The sequence below is a fragment of the Hipposideros armiger genome, unplaced genomic scaffold, assembly GCF_001890085.2.
Source record: "Hipposideros armiger isolate ML-2016 unplaced genomic scaffold, ASM189008v1 scaffold_47, whole genome shotgun sequence".
Classification (NCBI taxonomy): Eukaryota; Metazoa; Chordata; class Mammalia; order Chiroptera; family Hipposideridae; genus Hipposideros; species Hipposideros armiger.
The window spans coordinates 3,373,163-3,392,055 of NW_017731397.1; the positions used below are offsets into that span (position 1 = coordinate 3,373,163).

General features: G+C 44.5%; 1 protein-coding gene across 1 annotated transcript in view; it reads right to left on the bottom strand.

Annotated features, from left to right (window-relative positions):
- Nucleotides 1–18,506, bottom strand: part of LOC109381328 (probable serine carboxypeptidase CPVL) — a 72,299-nt gene extending 53,793 nt beyond the window's left edge. The window contains exons 1-6 of the mRNA XM_019639875.1: nt 18,418–18,506; nt 9,246–9,348; nt 8,532–8,646; nt 7,484–7,542; nt 5,985–6,064; nt 140–206 (exon numbers count right to left, since the gene is read on the bottom strand). Of these exons, the coding sequence (XP_019495420.1) occupies nt 140–206; nt 5,985–6,064; nt 7,484–7,542; nt 8,532–8,646; nt 9,246–9,348; nt 18,418–18,506 (513 nt within the window). The remainder of the gene's footprint in view (nt 1–139; nt 207–5,984; nt 6,065–7,483; nt 7,543–8,531; nt 8,647–9,245; nt 9,349–18,417) is intronic.
- Nucleotides 18,507–18,893: the final 387 nt, after the last annotated feature.

An 18,893-nucleotide genomic window follows, 5' to 3' on the forward strand; every position in this document is an offset into this window, starting at 1 on the left:
GTGTGTGTGTGTGTGTGTGTGTGTGTGTGTGTGTGTGTGTGTGTGTGTGTACATTCTGAATAAACAAACCACAAGTGTCCTAATGTATTTCAGTCCTCATGATATTGGAAGTGCACAAGAAAACATGACTTCAACTCACCTCCCCAGTGGCATAAAAGTCATTCTCTCTGAATTCAGGAAAGAGCTGGAAGAACTGAATTAGTGCACTGCGAAAAGAAAAACAACAATAAAAATCACACGGAATCAGAATGGCGTCATGCTGTGCCACTCAATCTAACCCTCTTACAATAGGTTTCATATTTGCGATAAGATACCATTATGGTGTAAGCTTCTATAGGTGTTTTTTTTTTTCTCCAAAGTCTCATGTGCATGACACCCCGTACTCTGTGGATGGCTAGAAAGCACTGTGGTCTTTGTGATACTAAGAAGTTGAGACAAGTGGATGTCACACTCTGGGCAGGTTTCCAAATCTCTGGGTTACCAACTTGGATCTTCTATCTGTGGAGGGGACCCTTGAGCCACATGATACAGACTTTCAGCTATTTCAGCAAGTCTTGGAGGCAGTTCTATAAACCTTATGACCTCATTAACCTGGGTTTGCGGTGAGGTGAGGTAATGAGAACCTAACTTGCTTACCAACCTCTCTCTGTGGGCAACCCTGAACATTTCTAATGGGGCTCCCAGAATTTCAGTGTTTTAATAACCAAAGAACAGAAAAGCCGTAAAATGACTATAGTCTAAAGGAAACCATGAAATGGCCCTGGAGATGGAAGTAAAAGTACAGTGGCCCCTAGGTTCCAAAACTCATATTTGCTAAAGAATGCCAATAGCTACTTCAGTGGGTTAGGCTGAAATGGATTTAAACAGACTCAAGAAATGACCTCATCATAAGCAAGAAAAGGCTGAATCATTAAATGATTCTCTTCTTGACCAAAATCTTTCAAAAAGGAAACAAAAACTTGTGAAACTCAGAAGCTCTATGAATGTTTTGACCCAGATTGCAATGCCAAAGAATCTGGACAGGGTTTTTGTTCCAACTTCCTGCTGAGGGGACTAAAAGCCATGAACCACCCAGTAAAGATGAAAGGCAAGGAGGCCCTGCAAAACCAGGCGGAGAAGAAAGTTCAGGATGATAGAGAGGCTAAACTGGGTCATTACAATCACCGCAATCCCAGCTATCCTTACTTTTCAAAGGCTCCATAAACACCCACCATTAATCACTACTATAGAGTTTCAGTGTATTTTTCTATTTATTATTTATAGTAACCAAAATCTTTGTAGCAGCTAAATCTGGGAAGCTGCCTTATATAGTTTCCATGTTTGTGCTGGCAAGATGCTGGCTTCTGAGTAGAGATAAAAATAGGAATTTATCCTCCACCCTTCCCTCTCTAACCTTCAGGCTAAAAACAATTTCTTTTTCCTCTCTTCCTGCTATTAATAATTGGAAAGGCAATAGATAATTGAATATAGTAGATTTCAATGAAACCACATGCCTTAGTGTACAGTTTATTTGCTTGGAGAAATTGTTGGAGAATTGATAGGGCTGGCAGATTAGCACATAAAAATACAAGACGTCCAGTTAAATTAGAATTTCAGATAAACAACAAATAATGTTTTAGCCCAAGTATGTCCCAAATATAACACGGGACATACGTAGATTAAAGAACTTATCTGTGGTTGGCCGAGTGGCGCGTTGGTTAAAAGCTGGCTTGGGATGCCAGCTCTGAGCAGCAGGGCCCCGGTTCGGGTCCCACATATGAGGGCCAGTGACACTGCCCTCTACAGCTAAGATGGTGAACAACAGCTCAACCTGGAGCTGGGCTGCGATGAGTCGCTGGTGACGGAGTAGGCTGCAGCCCCTGCTGCAGTGGGCTGCCATAAAGCTACCGTGAGTGGCCGGCAGCCAGTGTGAGCGGCCGGCAGTGTGCATGAGCTGCCAAGAGCCACCGTGAATGGCCGTCCAATGGCCGGCGACTGATCTGCCTCAGCCGGGAAGAACACAGTGATAATACGGGAAGAGTACAATGATAATACCAACATGGGCCAGTGAAGCAACGTCCTCCACAACTAGACTGAAGAACAAAAGGACAGCAACTTGTCTGTTCCCCTTCCCCGATTCCCCAACGCTGTTCCCTTCCCCAAATAAAAATCTTAAAAAAAAACAAAAAACAAAAAACAAAGCCCCAAACTTATTCATTGTTTATCTGAAATTTGAAGTGTTTATCAAATTTAACTGGACATTCTATATTTTATCAGGCAATCTTTGCTAAAGGAGGTAATCCTGGGTTGCTTCTAGCTCGAAAATACCAGGATTCTCTAGCTGAAGTGTCCAAAGCAAGGCCCGACTTGAGCAGATTATCATAGAGTTTTAGTTTCACATAGGATTTAAGCAGAAAATCGGCTAATAATAGCAAGCCGTTGGTAGGTCTTTCTTAAATGGGAGTAAAAAAATGAAAAAGGTAAATTAAGTGAGGTTTACATATGGCATTTGCTCATTTAACTGTGTTTTAGTTAAGAACTCATTATATGGTTAAAAATCTAATCTAGAATCATGGCCACATGAAAATTTCAAAATTTAACAGCAGAATTGTTAAAATATGTAATGGATAATACACATGTGTGTGCACATCCCATGCAAGTAGGCAGGTACAATAGATATGGCATAGGAAGAATGCCTCTTCCAGGCGATTCCATTTGGCTAACTTGCTGGCATTGCACCAAGGACTTCTCTAATAATCAGAATTCTAGCCCGAAGCTACCTGGTGGCAGAAACGTACATGAAAGGACAACAGGAAGAAACAGAGGTTACAAGAGAGAACGACTAGCAGAAAATTACTCCTCAGATAATTTTTTTCAAAAAGGGAAGATGTTGGCTTCGGGACAGAGAAGGTGTATGGAAATGATAATGCTCGATAGACCAGAAGACAGAAACTGTGACTTGATCAGTTCTAATGGTGTCAGAGGCATAGTAAATACAAGGCATTCAGGAGAACCAAGGTTCAAATAATCTAAGCGAAGTCTCCATTACAACAAAAGCCACACAAGGTGCAGCTTTGGTCACTGACAGTTTGACCGACACAAGCTCAGCAACAAGAATCTTGGGGGTTTTCTTGTGTCGCATCAGAAGAGGAGCCATCCTCGGCATTCATTCCACCTCTGCTGTGGCCGGGCCATGGTCTTCAGCCTGAGACGGTCATATCATGGTCTCATTTAATAGGTGAAACCATGTTTGATAGTCACGTTGTTATGAAGCTTTGTTTATCAATAGGTACGATTTCCCATGCCAACCAATATGTGGAATAGAATGACGGTAGCATTTCCATTTGGCTGCTGAGGAAAGTCCTTCAGACACATCATTGGAGCAGAGGCTGGGGGCTTGCTTCCTGCTGGATCGCCAGCCCCAGGAATGGCGTCTGGCACATAGTAGGCAATCGATAAACACTGGTAGAAGGACTCAGTGTACTCCAAATCAAAGTTAGTAATTTATTATTCTTCGGTAAAATCTTTTTCTAAACCAGAGAGGCATTGTGGCTCAAGAGCACAATCCAACGAAGAACAACAACAAAAAGAAGACTATGTAAACACCTTGTTAAAGGGAAAGTTCCATTTCCATACACTACATAGAAAAGCAGCCTGAACGGGGATGTCAAATGCTCCTTTAGCAGTCTTCTCCTTAAAGCCAGGTGCTATTAATAGTTAAAAGAAATGGGATTTTTCAGGAAAATTAAAAAAAAAAAAGGTGGCTTTCAAAGGCAGAAGAAGAAAGGTTTACTCTTTAAACCTGTAGTAGCCCATTTACAGGTTTCAAAGTCAACCACCCATCTGGAGAGCTAGAGAGAAGAATGTAGTCACAAAGGGAAACAAATAGTGTAAACTATAAAGGCAACAGCTGAAATCAGTTTTCTGCACTACCCTTGATTAGCTATTTTCCAGCTCTAAGAGCCTGAAGCAAAAAGAACTAAAACAGCTATAAACAATGGATGCTTTGAAATAGGTTCTCTTTACATGTCAAGCAAGAGGAGATGTACCACATGTCAGCAGTAAATATCCACAGAGGGTCAACTGGAAGCTGTGACCACCTCTGGGGGAGGGGAAGGGGTGGCAGAAAAGAAAGGCAGGGCTGCAGTACTGGGGCTTATTGGGGATTGATGTGTTTCTTAAATACAGAACCTCTGCCCTCAGGGTGTGTGCTAGTTAAACAACTAAGCTTGTTTGGATTTAAACAAGAGTGGTGGTGGTGGTGGTGGTGGTGGAGGGGGGAGAGGAGGGGAGAGAAGAGAAATACAATAGGATTCCAGTCTGAAAATGAGAGCGCACAGTCAGTCCTCAGTGAGAAAGACATGGTCCTTGAGTACATTTGTAAGGGCAGCCATTGAGGTTATGTCTGTGGAGGGAAAGAGGACGTGTGTGAGCTAGAGGGAGGGGAGCCAGACCTCTGCCAGGATCTGCCCAATCTGCTCCCAGGATCCACTGTACCTGGAAGCAGAAGTGGGGGGGTCCTAGGTATCCCTCCCTGGAAACTGAATGGAAATGTTAATAAAATGGGGCATGCAGCAAATGAAAGTGTAGAAGACGAACCCATATTCTCTTCTGGCTCAGAAAGCAGAGAGAGGGAGCAATGTCTCTGGGAGAAAGGCCGGGAAATTGTTCTTTCCTCTCTGCCCCAGCCACCAAGAAAACGGAAGGCTTTTGTCAGAGATCAAAAAACTCTGACTCCATTGGATTCATTTTCACTTTTGGACATGGGTGAGTTTGCTGACCAAGTAATTAGCAGATTGAGTTGTTTGGAGGAAGGTGGGAGTAGAGGAGCTAGTTAACTCTTTCTGGCCACTCAGGTTCTTTCAGTAAATTATTACGATGCATAAATAGTGGTGGCTTAGAGATTGGAAAGAATTCAGGACTCTGTCTCTAGTAATAATTTATGGATTGGAAAAATGTGACCAAAAAAGCTCACTTACTTTTTAAAGTACACACACACACACACACACACACACACACACACACACACACACACAGAGAGAGAGAGAGAGAGAGAGAGAGAGAGAGAGAGAGAGAGAAAGAGAGCTAAAAAATGTATACACATTTCAAGAAAGGAAAAAAATTATTAAAATTGTAATAATATATACCAATAACAAAAGATGAATATAAGTCACGTTTGACTTCTGCGATTACAAGAGGTGCGCAAAGTGATTACCATCAGCATAATTTTAATACAGCTTTTTCCTTTATTAAAATGTGTATACATTTTTTAGCACCCTCTGTATATACTAAAAATTGCTATAATACTACAAGAAAAAGAAAGGAAGAAATTATATGTAGACCATTTGATCAGACTTACAACTACATTTTCCTTCAATTTTTTTTTCAGTAAAAGAATAATTTTATAAGATGAAGCGAAAAGGGAAGAGACTAGCTAACCAACTCAGCTTTCAGCCTGAAAAGTCATGAGAAGCAGCAAGAGAATGAAAAACTGCATCTGAAAGCCCCAAAAGGAGGAATCCTCACTAAGAAAACAAGCATCTGAGAAGACGTTGCTTCCAGCAAAAGCAGAGTTAAATATAACGCTGAAAAGCGAGCAGGAACCTCTCAGACATCTGGGTGAAATGTTTGAAGATCATCTTTGGTTGAATAAATCTGCTCGGTTTCCATTGTTTCTTAAAGGATATTTTTACCAAATTACAGTTATGCCTTAAGGGGTCATCTCTCCTTGTTACTTTCTCTGCTAGCCACTTTCACAATTACTGTGGATCATGTAACAAACTGGAAAATAGAGTGTGTATGTGTGTGTGTGTGTGTGTGTGTGTGTGTGTGTGTGTGTGTGTGTGTTTGAGTGTGAACTCCTCATGTAGAAGTACTCTTAAAATGTCTCCAGGAGTTAGACTAGGAGAACCAACCAATAATACTTATACTACTGAAAGAATGTTCCGATTGAAACAGAACAAGGTTTGGTCTGAAGAAGGCCATGAGAGAGCAGGCCCTTTTACCTGAACAAATCTCGGGCCACGTCATCCTCATTGACAGCATATCCCTGGGGATCATCTGTAAAACTGAAGCCTGTGCCCACCTGAAGGTGAGACAAATAACCAGGAATAAACACACAGAAACACATGCTTTGGAACCCCACAGAGAGAGAGCACCCTGGAAGGAAATGGACCCACTCCAAAGGTTAAGCCCTTGACCTTGGATTTTGTCATCTGACTTTGGATTTTGCCATCGTGTATGTGAACTTAGTTATCCTCACAGGAGGATGCTGCATTTCATCTATTTCCCTTCCCCTTCTCCAAGCCCCAAGAAAATATCAGCACAAAACTTTGCCCTGCGGTCAGTGGCTGAGCTGTCTTGATTCTGCGGAGGGGGGGGGGGGGCTGCCAGATGTTGATGGAAGGATGAGGAAGTTACCCCTCCCTGCCCCTGCTACAGTATCAAAAGGTTCAGTTTCTCCTCTCTTGAAACCTGGAGGGTGCGCTGCTGTCCTGCTAAGAAGGAACTCTCTTGACTGATGAGAAAAGATTGTTATGTGTGTGTTTTCATTTCCTTATAAGTGAAAAAATGGCCACTAAGCACTTGCACCTTCAGTAGCCAAGAGGCTTTAAAACAACTAAGAATTAGTTTTAAACTAATATTTCCTTACACCTAGAAGTTCATAGACAGCTAAGTTGTAAACAAAAGAAGAAGCTACTGTTATGTTGGGTAAATCATTTTTATAAGGAATGCACCGCCCACCAGGTATAAATACTTCCCTCCACCCCCAAACACCCAAGGGAACAGGACATTTAATTCAACACATTTAAATATGCAATGACAGGCTAGGGAAGAGGATGGTTGACAAAACGTGGGGTGGGGGTTGGGGGACAAGGATGTTTGGACTTTTTTCTCCCTATTTACCTGTTTTCTCTTTGAACGATCTGGGAAGTGAGAGAAGTTAGAGAAATTAGGGGGCAAAGACACTCCCAATCTGCAGAAGTGGACTCTAAAGTTACTGTCTTATACTGCAGTTTATCGGACTCAATTTCAGAAGAACTTCCCAAGAATTCCACTTCTTGTTCCGAGATGAGGCATTCCGCTCATCTGTGATAAGTGAGGGAGACCTATTCTGATTTCTTATATCTAGAATTCTATTTGAAATATTCAGAGTCCTGACACTATATAATAATAACCCATGATGTGAGGAAGCCATATCACTGGTGGAAAGAAATGACTCCCTTATCCTAGATGGTATAATTCAGTGAACAGGCCATTTCATAAGATTAAAAATGAGGAGGAGAGAAAGCAGCAAGTAAAATTCCCAAACCCGGATATACTAATACCTGTTAGAGCAACTCAATCTCAAAAAAAAATTTTTAATAGATTAAATTCTATTTTAGGAAGAAAATAAACTCAATCTCTATTTCCTTTCCTCCCGTTTCTTAAATGTACTTAATAAACAGGGAAAAGACAAAAAAAGGGCCAACACTGACATTGCGTAGGACCATTGGGTACTCACTGGATTATCAATGTAAAGCATGGACAGAGTGGTGGTCCAAGGGAAGTCTCGGGCATGCACTAGTAAAACAGAGAAGAAGTTTGAGAATGGGTGAACAAAACATCCCCCCCGAAAGCCCAGCTCTGATCAGGAGCTCAGCACGCCCACCTGTCCTCCCCACGTCAATGTACTCTTGGGGTCTGACATTGCTCCGCCCTCTCACACTGGGGAGTAGACACCAGCACCCCTTTCCTTCTCTCTTCTCCTTCACTTTTACCAGACCCAGAGGGTTTCAACATCTAAGATGAAGTTTGAAAATAAAACCCTGTGCAGCTGGTTCATGCAGAACACCCACCAACCAACCAACCAACCACGTGATGAACCATCCATCCCATCCACTGAATCATCCTGACCTCCGGTCCTCCTGAATACTCGTCCTCCCCACCCCAACGCTGAAGAGAACAACCTCCACAGAATCGACACACACGCTTTTCTACTGAGTCACGAAAAGGTTCACCCTCCAAATTCTAGCCCGGGAAAAGTAAACAATCCCTATCCTCCACATTCCCCCCCAAAAGAGGCAGAGGTAACCCTGGGTTACAGCCAGATGTGGCTCCTTCTCCATTCTTTCGTTCATCCCGGCCCTCACCCACAGTATCTTGCTTCCAAGATATCTGATCATGTATGTGACTGAACCATACAGTGTTCAGTTTGTGTGAATAATTAGGGATGTAATTCCACCCATTAGGCCCACGCAAAAGAGCTTGCCCAAAAGTAATAAATACCACCTGTTTTCGCAAGGCCAGATTGGTCGAGTTAGCAGCAGACTGCAAGGAAATAGCTTAGAACATTTCACCCAAATTTCAAGGGTGAGAGCAGCCCAGCCAGGATGCTCACCCTGGTGGTTCCTCCTTCTGGGGCAGACACTGCCAGAAAGCTATGTTTTTATAACCTGGAACTGTTAAGCTATTCCTACTGGTTCTGTGCACACCCTAAATTATCTCTGGAGCAGATATAAGGTTCAGAGGGTGAATTCTCCATATGAAAACAAGGTCCAAGCAATACTTACGGGTCAGGTTACGTGTGACCACATAAGGTCCGTGTTCCACAAAGAGTCCAAACATGGATGAACTTCCCGGCCCGCCCTGCAGCCAGAGGACTACTGGAGCTTCCGATGGATCTGCCTAGAGGGGGCAGAGAGGGCAGTAACCACACAGAGTGCCAAGGCTGCAGAATACACCCAAGCACACGTCCCCAAATCCTCTCCAGGTCCCAGTGACCACTCTCCACTACCAGCAGAGTACCTGTGGTCATCTTTTGTTGTTTTGATTAGTATTTTCCTCATATCCTGGGGTCTATCTTGTGCTAAGTCTTTTCTCGCCAATGGTCTGGCAACCCGTTGAATGTATTGTAGAAGCTATGCCTTTGTGTGCCCCCCAGACACCCAACATCCTGCCTGGGGCTCAGTCACATGTTTTTAGCTGTTTAAACTTCCAGCGTATTCTCCCAGCTGACCAACATATTCCCAAAGAGGCACAATGAAAAACCTGTTGTCCTCTGTGAGAGTCTGTCCCCTTCACTGAGGGCCCAGGCCGCCTTTATGATTTTATTCACTAAGAAGTTACCCACTGAGACAACAGAGAACCTCATTCAACATGGGGATGTTAGCCCGTGCAAACGACAGTGACAGAACCCTGAACAAGGTATGGGTTTATTTAGGAGATGTGGGGGATGTAAATAAGAAAGGGTCATTGGCAGGGTTGGGATGCTGAAAATCAGCTACTGGCAGTAAAGTGTCAATACCATCACTCTCATCAACGGTGGGTTCTTTAATTCTTTCATTCAACACGTATCTATTGAGCACCTCATACAGGTCGGGTGCCACGCTGGGAGAAGGTACACAGCAGAGAAGTGAGTGAAAAAGAAAACCTGTCCTCTGGGAGCTTACATTTTCATGGGGAGTACAGACCATAAGTAAGTAAATAAATAAAGGTGACGACCAAAGAGGGTGCCAAGGAAATATGGGTGATGTTGAGAGTGACTGAGGGCTGAGAAACAGGGGGGGCGCTCTTCAGACACGGTGATCAGGTAAGGACTCAATGAGTCCTGAGAGTTGAGCTAAAACCTGAAGGCAAAGAAGGGTCCAGCCGTGACAGGGGTCAGGAAACACTGCTGGAGACAGAAGCAAGTGCCAGGGAAGAGCCTCGAGGAAGGAGAGCTGGGTAGAGAGCAGTGAGGGCAGAGGGTTGTCTGGACCAATGGGACTGCTCCAGCGCAATCTCAAAGAAGCTCCACCTGGCCCCACCGAGGCTCACAGCAGGATGTGACAGTGAGCCCCCAGTAGACGTCACGGCTCGTTTCATGTTCAGTCAGCCAGGCTCAGCAAGCAAGGGTCCTATTGCTTCAGCCCAGAACAAAATCCCGCAGCCTCTTACTTAGCCCAGTCACAGAGACAAATCGGCATTTCATTAGGAAGTCCGAGAGGACCGGCTCCATCTGCTTGGATGATGTGCGAAGGCTGTGGGCAGAAGAGAAGACTAACCCAGGAGGTGATCTGGGATGCCACAGCCGAGAACCTGGAGGACGGGCTGATCATACAGGGTTCTAACCATGAGGGCAGAGCGGCCAGAGGGCTTTCTCTTCTCCAGTCACAAAAAAATCAGACATGGAGTCCTTTAGCAGCTTTGGAAAGGGGCCAAGGGGGCTTTGCTGAAAGAGAGGAGGTGGTAAGAACGGCCTCCCTACGGGGGACTAGATCTGGGGCCCACGCTCCAGTATCAAGGAATTAAATGAGATACTATTCGTAAAGCCCTTGCAACAATGCCTAATGCGTGATAAAAGGACAATCAGTGTAAATGATTATTATAATGAAGGAAATAGGTAGAAGCCCAGCATGAGACTGGGAACTTACATCAGCAGGGCTATGCCTCCCAGAGTCAGCACAGTATAATGAATAAGTGTGTGAGCTCGGGCCCTACACTCAATTCAGGTCTGGGCTTGACTATCCACTAGCTGTGTGATTTCAGGCAAGTTGCCTAAGCTCTCTGGGCCTCAGTTCCCTCACTTGGAAAACGAGGATCACAGTACTTCTGCCATGTGGTGTTTGGGAGGAATAAATTAATTTGCATAAAGCCCAGTGAGTGGCCTACAGTCCCTGTGCTACAAATGTTAGCTATTGCTATAATAGATAAATACTAGAAATGTATAGACAGTTTTAAGGTAAACTGTCGATAAATGAGAGAATAGGAAAAGTGGGTTATTTGGTGTTTTTCCTTGCTCCTTCAGCCGACATTTTCCCTGGTCGGTTTTTCACAAGCTAGTCCTCTTGCCTCAAGTGTCCATGAAGAATTCAAGAGGACTAAGGACTTGTCGCATAAGTTGAAGCCGGAAAAATTAAATCAGCCAGCCTTTCACAGCTGCTGCGGGGAGGTGGCAGCCAGGTAGGTCTGGTTCTCCCTGGCCACACAGCAGCGGTGGGATGACTCAGTTTCCCGACCCATCCAACGGCAGTGATGCCCGCCTCACAGGCTTGCCTGAAGGCCCAGAAGAGAAAGCATGTCATGATATTGCAAACTCTACGGTACTGAATAAATACAACCGGCTCCGCCCTCACCTGCCTGGCCCCAACTGTGTGTATTTTGATTAAGTGATTTTTGAATCTCCCTGCAGGTCCCCTCACGTGCTATTTAAGGCCATTGACCAGGACCACCTTCCACTTGTATTCACTCAGCAGGACGAGCTTATTAGAAGGAGAGAAACAATGGAATCTGATGGCAGTCGTTCCAGCCCCCCAGAATATGAGATGATGAGACACTGTGGGTCCACCCATTCCAATGGACATCGCCCCCTTCCGTTCTCGTCCCACCCCTTCTTCCTAAGGTGCACAGAAGCTTCTAGAAGCCCCAGCGCGCTCCACACCAGCCAGCGGTTCTCAACCTTGGCTGCCCTTTAAAACAACTTGAAGAGCTTCTTTGAAGAGACGACTGCCTAGGCCCAAACCCCAGAGAGTCCAATTCCATCGATCTGGGGTGAGGCAGACATCAGTCTTTTTTGGAAATCTCCCAGGGGGTTCCAGGTGCAGGCGGGGCTGAGAGATGGAGGGCTGGCCCTCTTGCTGCCCCAGGCCCTCTGGTTGCCACCCTCTCCTTCGCTTGCTTTTCATGTCCCTTCCTGTGGCCTGGCACGGTGATGGGAGCTCCCAGCTCTCAGAAAAATAGCCTGACCCTGAAAGGCCACACTACAAAGTCAAGTCCAACACCTCCGTGCCAAACATCTTTATTATGCAACTTTGAAGCCCAGGACCCTGCGTTCCTGGAATGCTTCAATAGTAAGAGATCTGCATATACACCCCTAACCTCAGCTGACCTTGTTCCTCAAATTTACTTTCCTGAAGGAGGTGAACGATCTCAACAACCCTTGAACAAGCCCATTTTTAAAGAAAACTCCACACACACACACATCTTTCTACTCTGATGAGCCAACCAACCTGAGACCTGATACTGCCCTTATCTGGAATGAAAGGCAAAAGTCAGATGCTGGAAAAATAAAGGTTTACATGTTCAGTGCTAAAAGCCCAAGAGGTGGCTAGTTATATCACAGCATGCAGACTTTTGTAATATAATATGACATCATAATGTCCTGACAAATAATAATAATAATGTCAATAAGAATGGCATAAAGTTATTATGTGATAATTCCTGGGATGACATATCTAGCTTTCAATTGTGAGAATGCAGCCCTTCTCCCATGCTCTACCCCCCACTTAGGAAAGAATAAAAGTAAATGACGAAATCCTGAACAAAACTACATTGCAAAGCTTAGGATCAAGTGAAGTAAAAAACAAAACAAAACAAAAAAAACGCTTTAATTCATTAACAGTTCTACAAAATTTATGACTTTAAGGTACTTATTATTTTGAAGCTATAATTGAAGAGCGTATAAAACCGGAGAAATAGGGCATTTATTTTTGCCAAAAGGGTTTAAAATTTTCCTTAAATCTTTTTATATTATAAAGAAAGTACTTATTCTGAAATTTGTTTTCAGAGAGAGTATAAAAAATAAAATCCCCCTTGCTCCACCAATCCTATTCCCTAGAGATGATCATGAGATGCTTAGTCTTCCAGATTTTTCTCTATGCACCCCATTTATACTATACACATAAATACTTTTTTTTTTCAAAAATAGGATCAAGCTATAAATAATACTGTGTGCTTGCTGTATTCACTTGAAAACATGTGGAAATCTCTTCATGTCAGTACATATCATCATCTGAATTTACCATATTCATTTAACAAATAGCACAGACCACTCATAGGTACTGTTCTAGGGCTGGGGCTGCAGAGCAGCTCCCACTCAGGTAGGATACCGAATGATTAAGAGCATGGATTTTGACAACAGACTGCTGAGGTTTGAGTTCCAACTATGCTATTTTACAGCTGTGTGACCTTGGGCAAGTTACTTAACTTCTCTGTGTCTCAGTGTCTTCTGTTTCAAAATAATAAGAATAATGTCTATTTGATACGGTTGTTGTGCAGATTCAAGGAGTTAATATATGCACAGCCCTTAAAACAGTGCCTGGCACATTTAGTTAGCCCTGATTATTTTTCTGGTGAGGTGGAAAGTACATAAGTAATTAAATAAGTGGGTGCTATGAGAGAGTAATGGGGGGCCTTAAGGTTGAATACTTAAAGAAGGCCTCTGGTGACAGGCTAGCATTTGAGTTGAGACCTCAAAGATGACTAACCTCCTACTGATAAGCATTTATTTATATTTAATTAAAGGAAAAGAAAATCTCTATTAATGACATAGAGGTATAGCAACAAGAACTGATGATCAGAAAGAAAGGACAAAGAAATTCTAAATATAAAAAGAATCCTAAGTATTGAAGCGAGAAGTCTCTCTAGCAATAGAAGAGTCGGGGCACAAGGGTCCCACAAACCAGCATGTTTTGTTGGCAAACAAGAAACTCCTGTTTTGTTGCCCTCTGGATTCTTCTGGTGACCCCTGGTGGCCGATTCGTGAACTCGGCTACTCCTTCCTCAGGGTTTGTTCCAGAATGAACAGCCTGGAAGCAGTCAGGTGATCTATTCGGTTTTTTGGGATCTCTACAGGACGAAATTTCACAATTTCTCACATCAGCACATCTCACTACTTATTCACAATGATGGTGAGTCTACCCTATGTTTTAATTGACTGTCATTCGAAGTAAGTGAAACATTTATTTCGTTTAACATTCTGTGCACAAAAAGGTTCTCAGAAACGCCCTTCCTGTCTTCCTTTCTCCTTGCTTCTAAGTGAGCACAGTGGAGACTCTATGTGTAAACTAAATGGAACTAAACTAGAACTAACCCTCCTGCCCTATTGCTCCCCATGTAGACATGGCCTCCATGGATGGCACCCCGTTATGCTGAGTCTCGCTTTTCACCCCTGCCCCCATCAAACCATCCCCATCTTCTGTTCCATCCTCCCAGGCCCTCCTCTATGTGACACAGTAGAGACAGCCTTCTACTGAGGCCTTACACATATCACTGGGGCAGTAAGTTCATGTTCTGGGTGGGGGGCACTTAAGACTCACCTATTTCATTACTCTCAGGTACCGTGTTTGTATTTTATACAGAGGACTTATTGAAGTGACACTAGGGAATCTTAGGTATCTCGACATGTATTAGGGAAACATTTTCTGCCAGTGTGCAGGGCGGGGTACATACTCTAGCCACCCCCTTCCGACCCCCTAAGATACCTCATACTTTGTAAGAGAAACAGTAACTAAACCACTAATGGACCCAAATCAATGGTACCACTTAAGATGAGAAGTGCAATTAGTAAATTAACTAAGGCCCCCTTCACACTTCTATATGCAGAGGCTGATCATTTGTGTGGTTTATGTAATGTGTTCTATCTTAATTGAGGTCACTAGTACCCCAAGTAAATGTCTTGAACTTCCCTCACATATGTTTGAATGGACTCCTATTTTGCCACCCAGATCCCAGTTCAGCTGATACTTCAGCTCCTACACTAATGGTGTAAATCAAGGCAGGACTTCTTAGTTAAAGCAATTGGTTTTGTGACCAGATTGTTAATAGGTACCTAATACCATTTTAATTCTACACACACACTCCCAACCCATACAAACCGCTTGCTGAAGACCGTCTGTGCTTTTCGGGGGGAATTTTACTTACAGTGGTTGGTGTTGCCCACTCACCAAATCTTCCTTCACTATGACTGCTGCCACGGTACCACCACCAGTGGAAAATTAGCTTTTTCAAACATTCTTCTGTTTTGAGGCTTCCTCTTAGCTCCCACTGACTCTTGAATTGTCTCATTAATTTGAGCCAGCTTACACCCCACGAGAATCCTTCTCACCTTTTTTCCTTCCTAGTTACGGCTCCTCCGTTTGTGCCCTGCCAGAAAGTGGCCCTTTAGAGGGGATGGGGGAGGGGGGGGCGGGGAGAATGATAGAGAAAAGGCTCCACTTTCCCCACTTGATGCAAAGAAAGAAATATCTGAAAAAGTTAGCTACTTTCTTCTCTCTGTTTTCATTTCTCAAAGGGAATCAGGCGCACCAAGGTTTCTGCACAGTTCAAATATGCCAATGGATGGAGTGACCTATAATTGATCATTTTTCGCTTTCTTCTTGTTTTATCTCATCTACCTTTTATTCTTCCTGATCCCTGATGTCGTTAAGTATATAGCAAAGAGAAGATAAACAGAGACAGTTCGAAGAAGACAAATGTCTGTGACCCCCAAATCTTTACTGTATGACAAATGGATCTATAGCCATCTGTGGTGACACATATTTTAAGAGATCTGTCTAGCACACACCCCCTTCTCTAAGAACTGACTCTCCATTTATTTATCAATGGAAAAAAACTCATTCGCCATGTTTATGTCACATGACCCAGCACCCGCAGCCTTAGCTGATTAGACCAAGAAAGGACACCTGACCCAAACTGGACCAATCACACTCTGCCCCTAGGAGAAGTGCCAGTTAATCTCTGTCAATTGCATGTTCCAAGGACAGGTAAACTTGGAAACTGTGGGGTAGCCATCTTCTGCCAAATGTCTGGAAAGGCAGAACATGTTGTCTGCCCAGAGAGAAGAACAAAGCACAGATGGGTGATCCTGTGGTCTTAGGCAGAATGAGGCGGAGACAGAAAGGCTGGCTACCCTCGTTCCTGATGCCTCTTCATTACCTGGTTCCTTAGGCCAGATCTCACTTTTTGCCCTTGGTGTTTCCAGGCAGGAGAGGATTTAGAATCAGGTGGCTATATCAGTTAGGGTATAATCGGGAGATAGAAACCACATAGCAATTTTAATTTTTAAATGTTTCTGGTTTTGAAATTATTATTATTTTTAATCTGGAAACATTGACCTTTAATTCTGTTAAAAGTTTTAGTGTTTATTCTGGCTCCTTCCAGTCATGGGCAAGATTGGGGTTGGAATGCCAGAGGGGTCTGATCCCCAGTGAGCTACGCCCTGCCCTCAGTGTTGGGCAAATGCCAGCATGCTGGGCGGGCTTCCTGTGTCCACCAAGAAACAGGGAAATTTTAATATAAAAAAGGTATTCATGATAACGGGAGGATAACCATAAATACATAAAGAGAATTCTAAAGAATACCTGGGCTAAGGGAGACTGCCCATGATGGACAAACTCATAAGGTGTTTGGGGCTCTTCGCAACGCTACAGCACAGAGACCTTGTTGGAAAAGGTATGGGAGTAACCCGCTGGGTGGCTGAGAAGGTCACAGGTACCCAGCCTAAAGACGTCCAAAAGTCCCTGGACAAGTAGGAAACAAGAACAGCGGGCTGTGGCTGGCAGGGGCGGGGAGTGCAGAGGAAGTCAGGGTGTTGGGAGCCCACTTGCTTGAAGGGAGGCCCACAACCAGGAGTGCACAGTGTCTGTGATGGGAGGGCTGTGAGACACCATCCTGCAGGCCACAGGTGTTGAGAGGGCTGCAGGGAAGGATGGGCTGTAGGGAGCCTGCCATGCTGTCAAGGCCTGAGGTGTGTGGTGTCCATGTGGAGAGGGCCCCAGCCAGGTGGGCATCACTGGGACAGAGCCAAGGCTATATGCTTGCTGAGGGTCTCTGTGGTCTGGGTACCTGGCTAAGGCAGAGCCACTGAATGTCCCCACAAACGTACTGCTGACAAATTAGGCAGTAGGGCCAAGAGAAAGCAAAATGCAGGACAAGGGAACAGGAAGAGAAACCAATTTCCTCCTACAATGTCCCTCCAGCACCCTCTACTGACAAAGCTTAGCATCGTGTTTGCTGCATAGGAACATGTTTACAGCTCTTAAATCAGGTAAGAGGGTAGAACTGAAGTTGAGAAAAAAACAAAACACCTCGCCCAAAACAACAAAATAACCTGGCACAGTAGCCACCATACCCAAAGTTCTGGTTGTCACAAGCTAGCATGGTCACAGTCCAAACACACAGGACAAGAGGCTGTCTTAGTTATATAATGCTACATAACATGTCTCCAAACCTTAGCGGCTTAAGACAACAATAATCACTTATTATCTCTCATGTTTTCTGTGGGTCAGGAATTTGGGGATCTCTGGCTGCACAGTTCTGGCTCAGGGTTTCTCATGAGGTTGCAGTCAAGTTATCAGCCAGGGCTACAGTCATCTGAAAGCTTGACTGGGGCAAGATGAACTTCAGCCAAGGTTGGTGTTGACTGAAAGGTGGACGCCAGGCTATCTTGGAGGTTAGTTACCCCAGACACCACAAGTTCAAGGGCTCATTCACTCAACCCAGCCCTGACTTAGACTTCTGGATGTTTTTATAACTTAGGTTGTACATTCAGCGTGTCTAACAGGCAAACCTGCTAAAACAGCATTCTGGGCAGGCTTCCTGTGTCCATAGAATATAAGTGAGCCATAGAATACAAGACTGAGAAGGGACCTTCTAAGTCAACTAGGTTTAACATCTTTATTTCTATATAAGAAAACTGAGGCCCAGAGAGTATGAATGCCCCATCCCAAGCTGCATAGCTAGGAACTGCAGACCTTGAACCACAACCCTGGTGTCCTGACCTCTAGTTCTCGCTTCCCAAATGCAAGCACGCTGACTAGCTAAACTGGAATCACTGTGGTGTTTGCTAGAAATAGTGGTCCCTGAGCCCCCTCCAGAGATTCTACTGGATCAGAATTTCTGCTGGGAGGGGCTGGACGCTGAGCTGGGAGAGCTTCCTATTGGTAAAACTCCCCAGGTGTTTCTGAGGAGCAGCTGCAAGTCTGAGAGTCACTGCCCTCTATCACCCCTACTGTTGCCAAAGAAATTCTGCCACCCAGAGGAGGGAGTGAACCTAGCACAGGTGTAGCCCGGTGGAGCCTGATTCCACGCCTTCACCCCCAGAGTGGCCATCCTGCAGGCTCCCAGGTATTCTCGGGGACGAGCTCTCCCACTCGCAGAGAGAATGCCTTCTGCTTTGGCCCAGGAGCAAAAGAGCGGCTCGCTGCCCTTGCACTGGATTGTGGATTTCTGGACTGTGTTACCCTAATCCTGTGCTCTCCTGATTTCCTGGTGTCTGGTTAAGCAGGGTTACCACCTCATGATCCTGAGAGGGAGGGGACACCTCCAATGTTGCCTCCAGGTGCCCCATGCCTCACCTTACCCCAGCCTTGCTGACTCCTCGATACGACACTGGCGTTTCTCAGTCATTAGATACTCAGGCTCCAGGAATCCCAGCCACCCCTCTTCGCCAGAGGAGCAAGATGGGGCCCTGAGTGCAGGGGCCTAGGCCTAAGTCTAAACATCTCAGGTTTGGGCTCTATGACATTCGAGATAAATAATCTGCAGGTTTGGGCTAAAGGTATCCAACAAATCACCTACATTCCTAAAGAAAAGTACAATATTGGATATCTTTTTCCAATGAGAAGGGTTTTAATGAAGAAAAAAATAATAATCTATATGCCTGCTTATCTTGTTAAATGTGAAAAATCCCAATTTCACTTTGCAATGTCCTCATCCAGTAAGCAGTTCATCCGCATTGCTGGCTGGCATTCAGCTCCTTCGGTTTTGTCTTCTTTAATCTCCCACATCGTGACTGGCTCAGCTCTGCACAGCCTGTGTGTGACTCACAGGACATCTCCTAATGATAGTGATTTGGATGGTGCTTAAATAATAGCAACAGCAACTCTGCTCACTGCGTATCTGGCCCCCAACTAAGGACTTTCCCATATTATCTCATTTGTCTCAGAACCACTGTCCAGTAGGTATTTTCATCCTCATTTTAAAACAAGGAAACCAATGCTCAGAGAAGTTCAGAAAATGTGCCCAAGGTCACATTTGACACAAACAGTGGAGCCAAGATTTTATGCAAGCTTGACTAACTCAAGAGCCATGCTTGTAACAACGGGCGTCTAGTACCTTCCGTGACTGTTTTCTCAGGATCACCACATGCTGATCAAGAGCAAAGATTTCTCCGT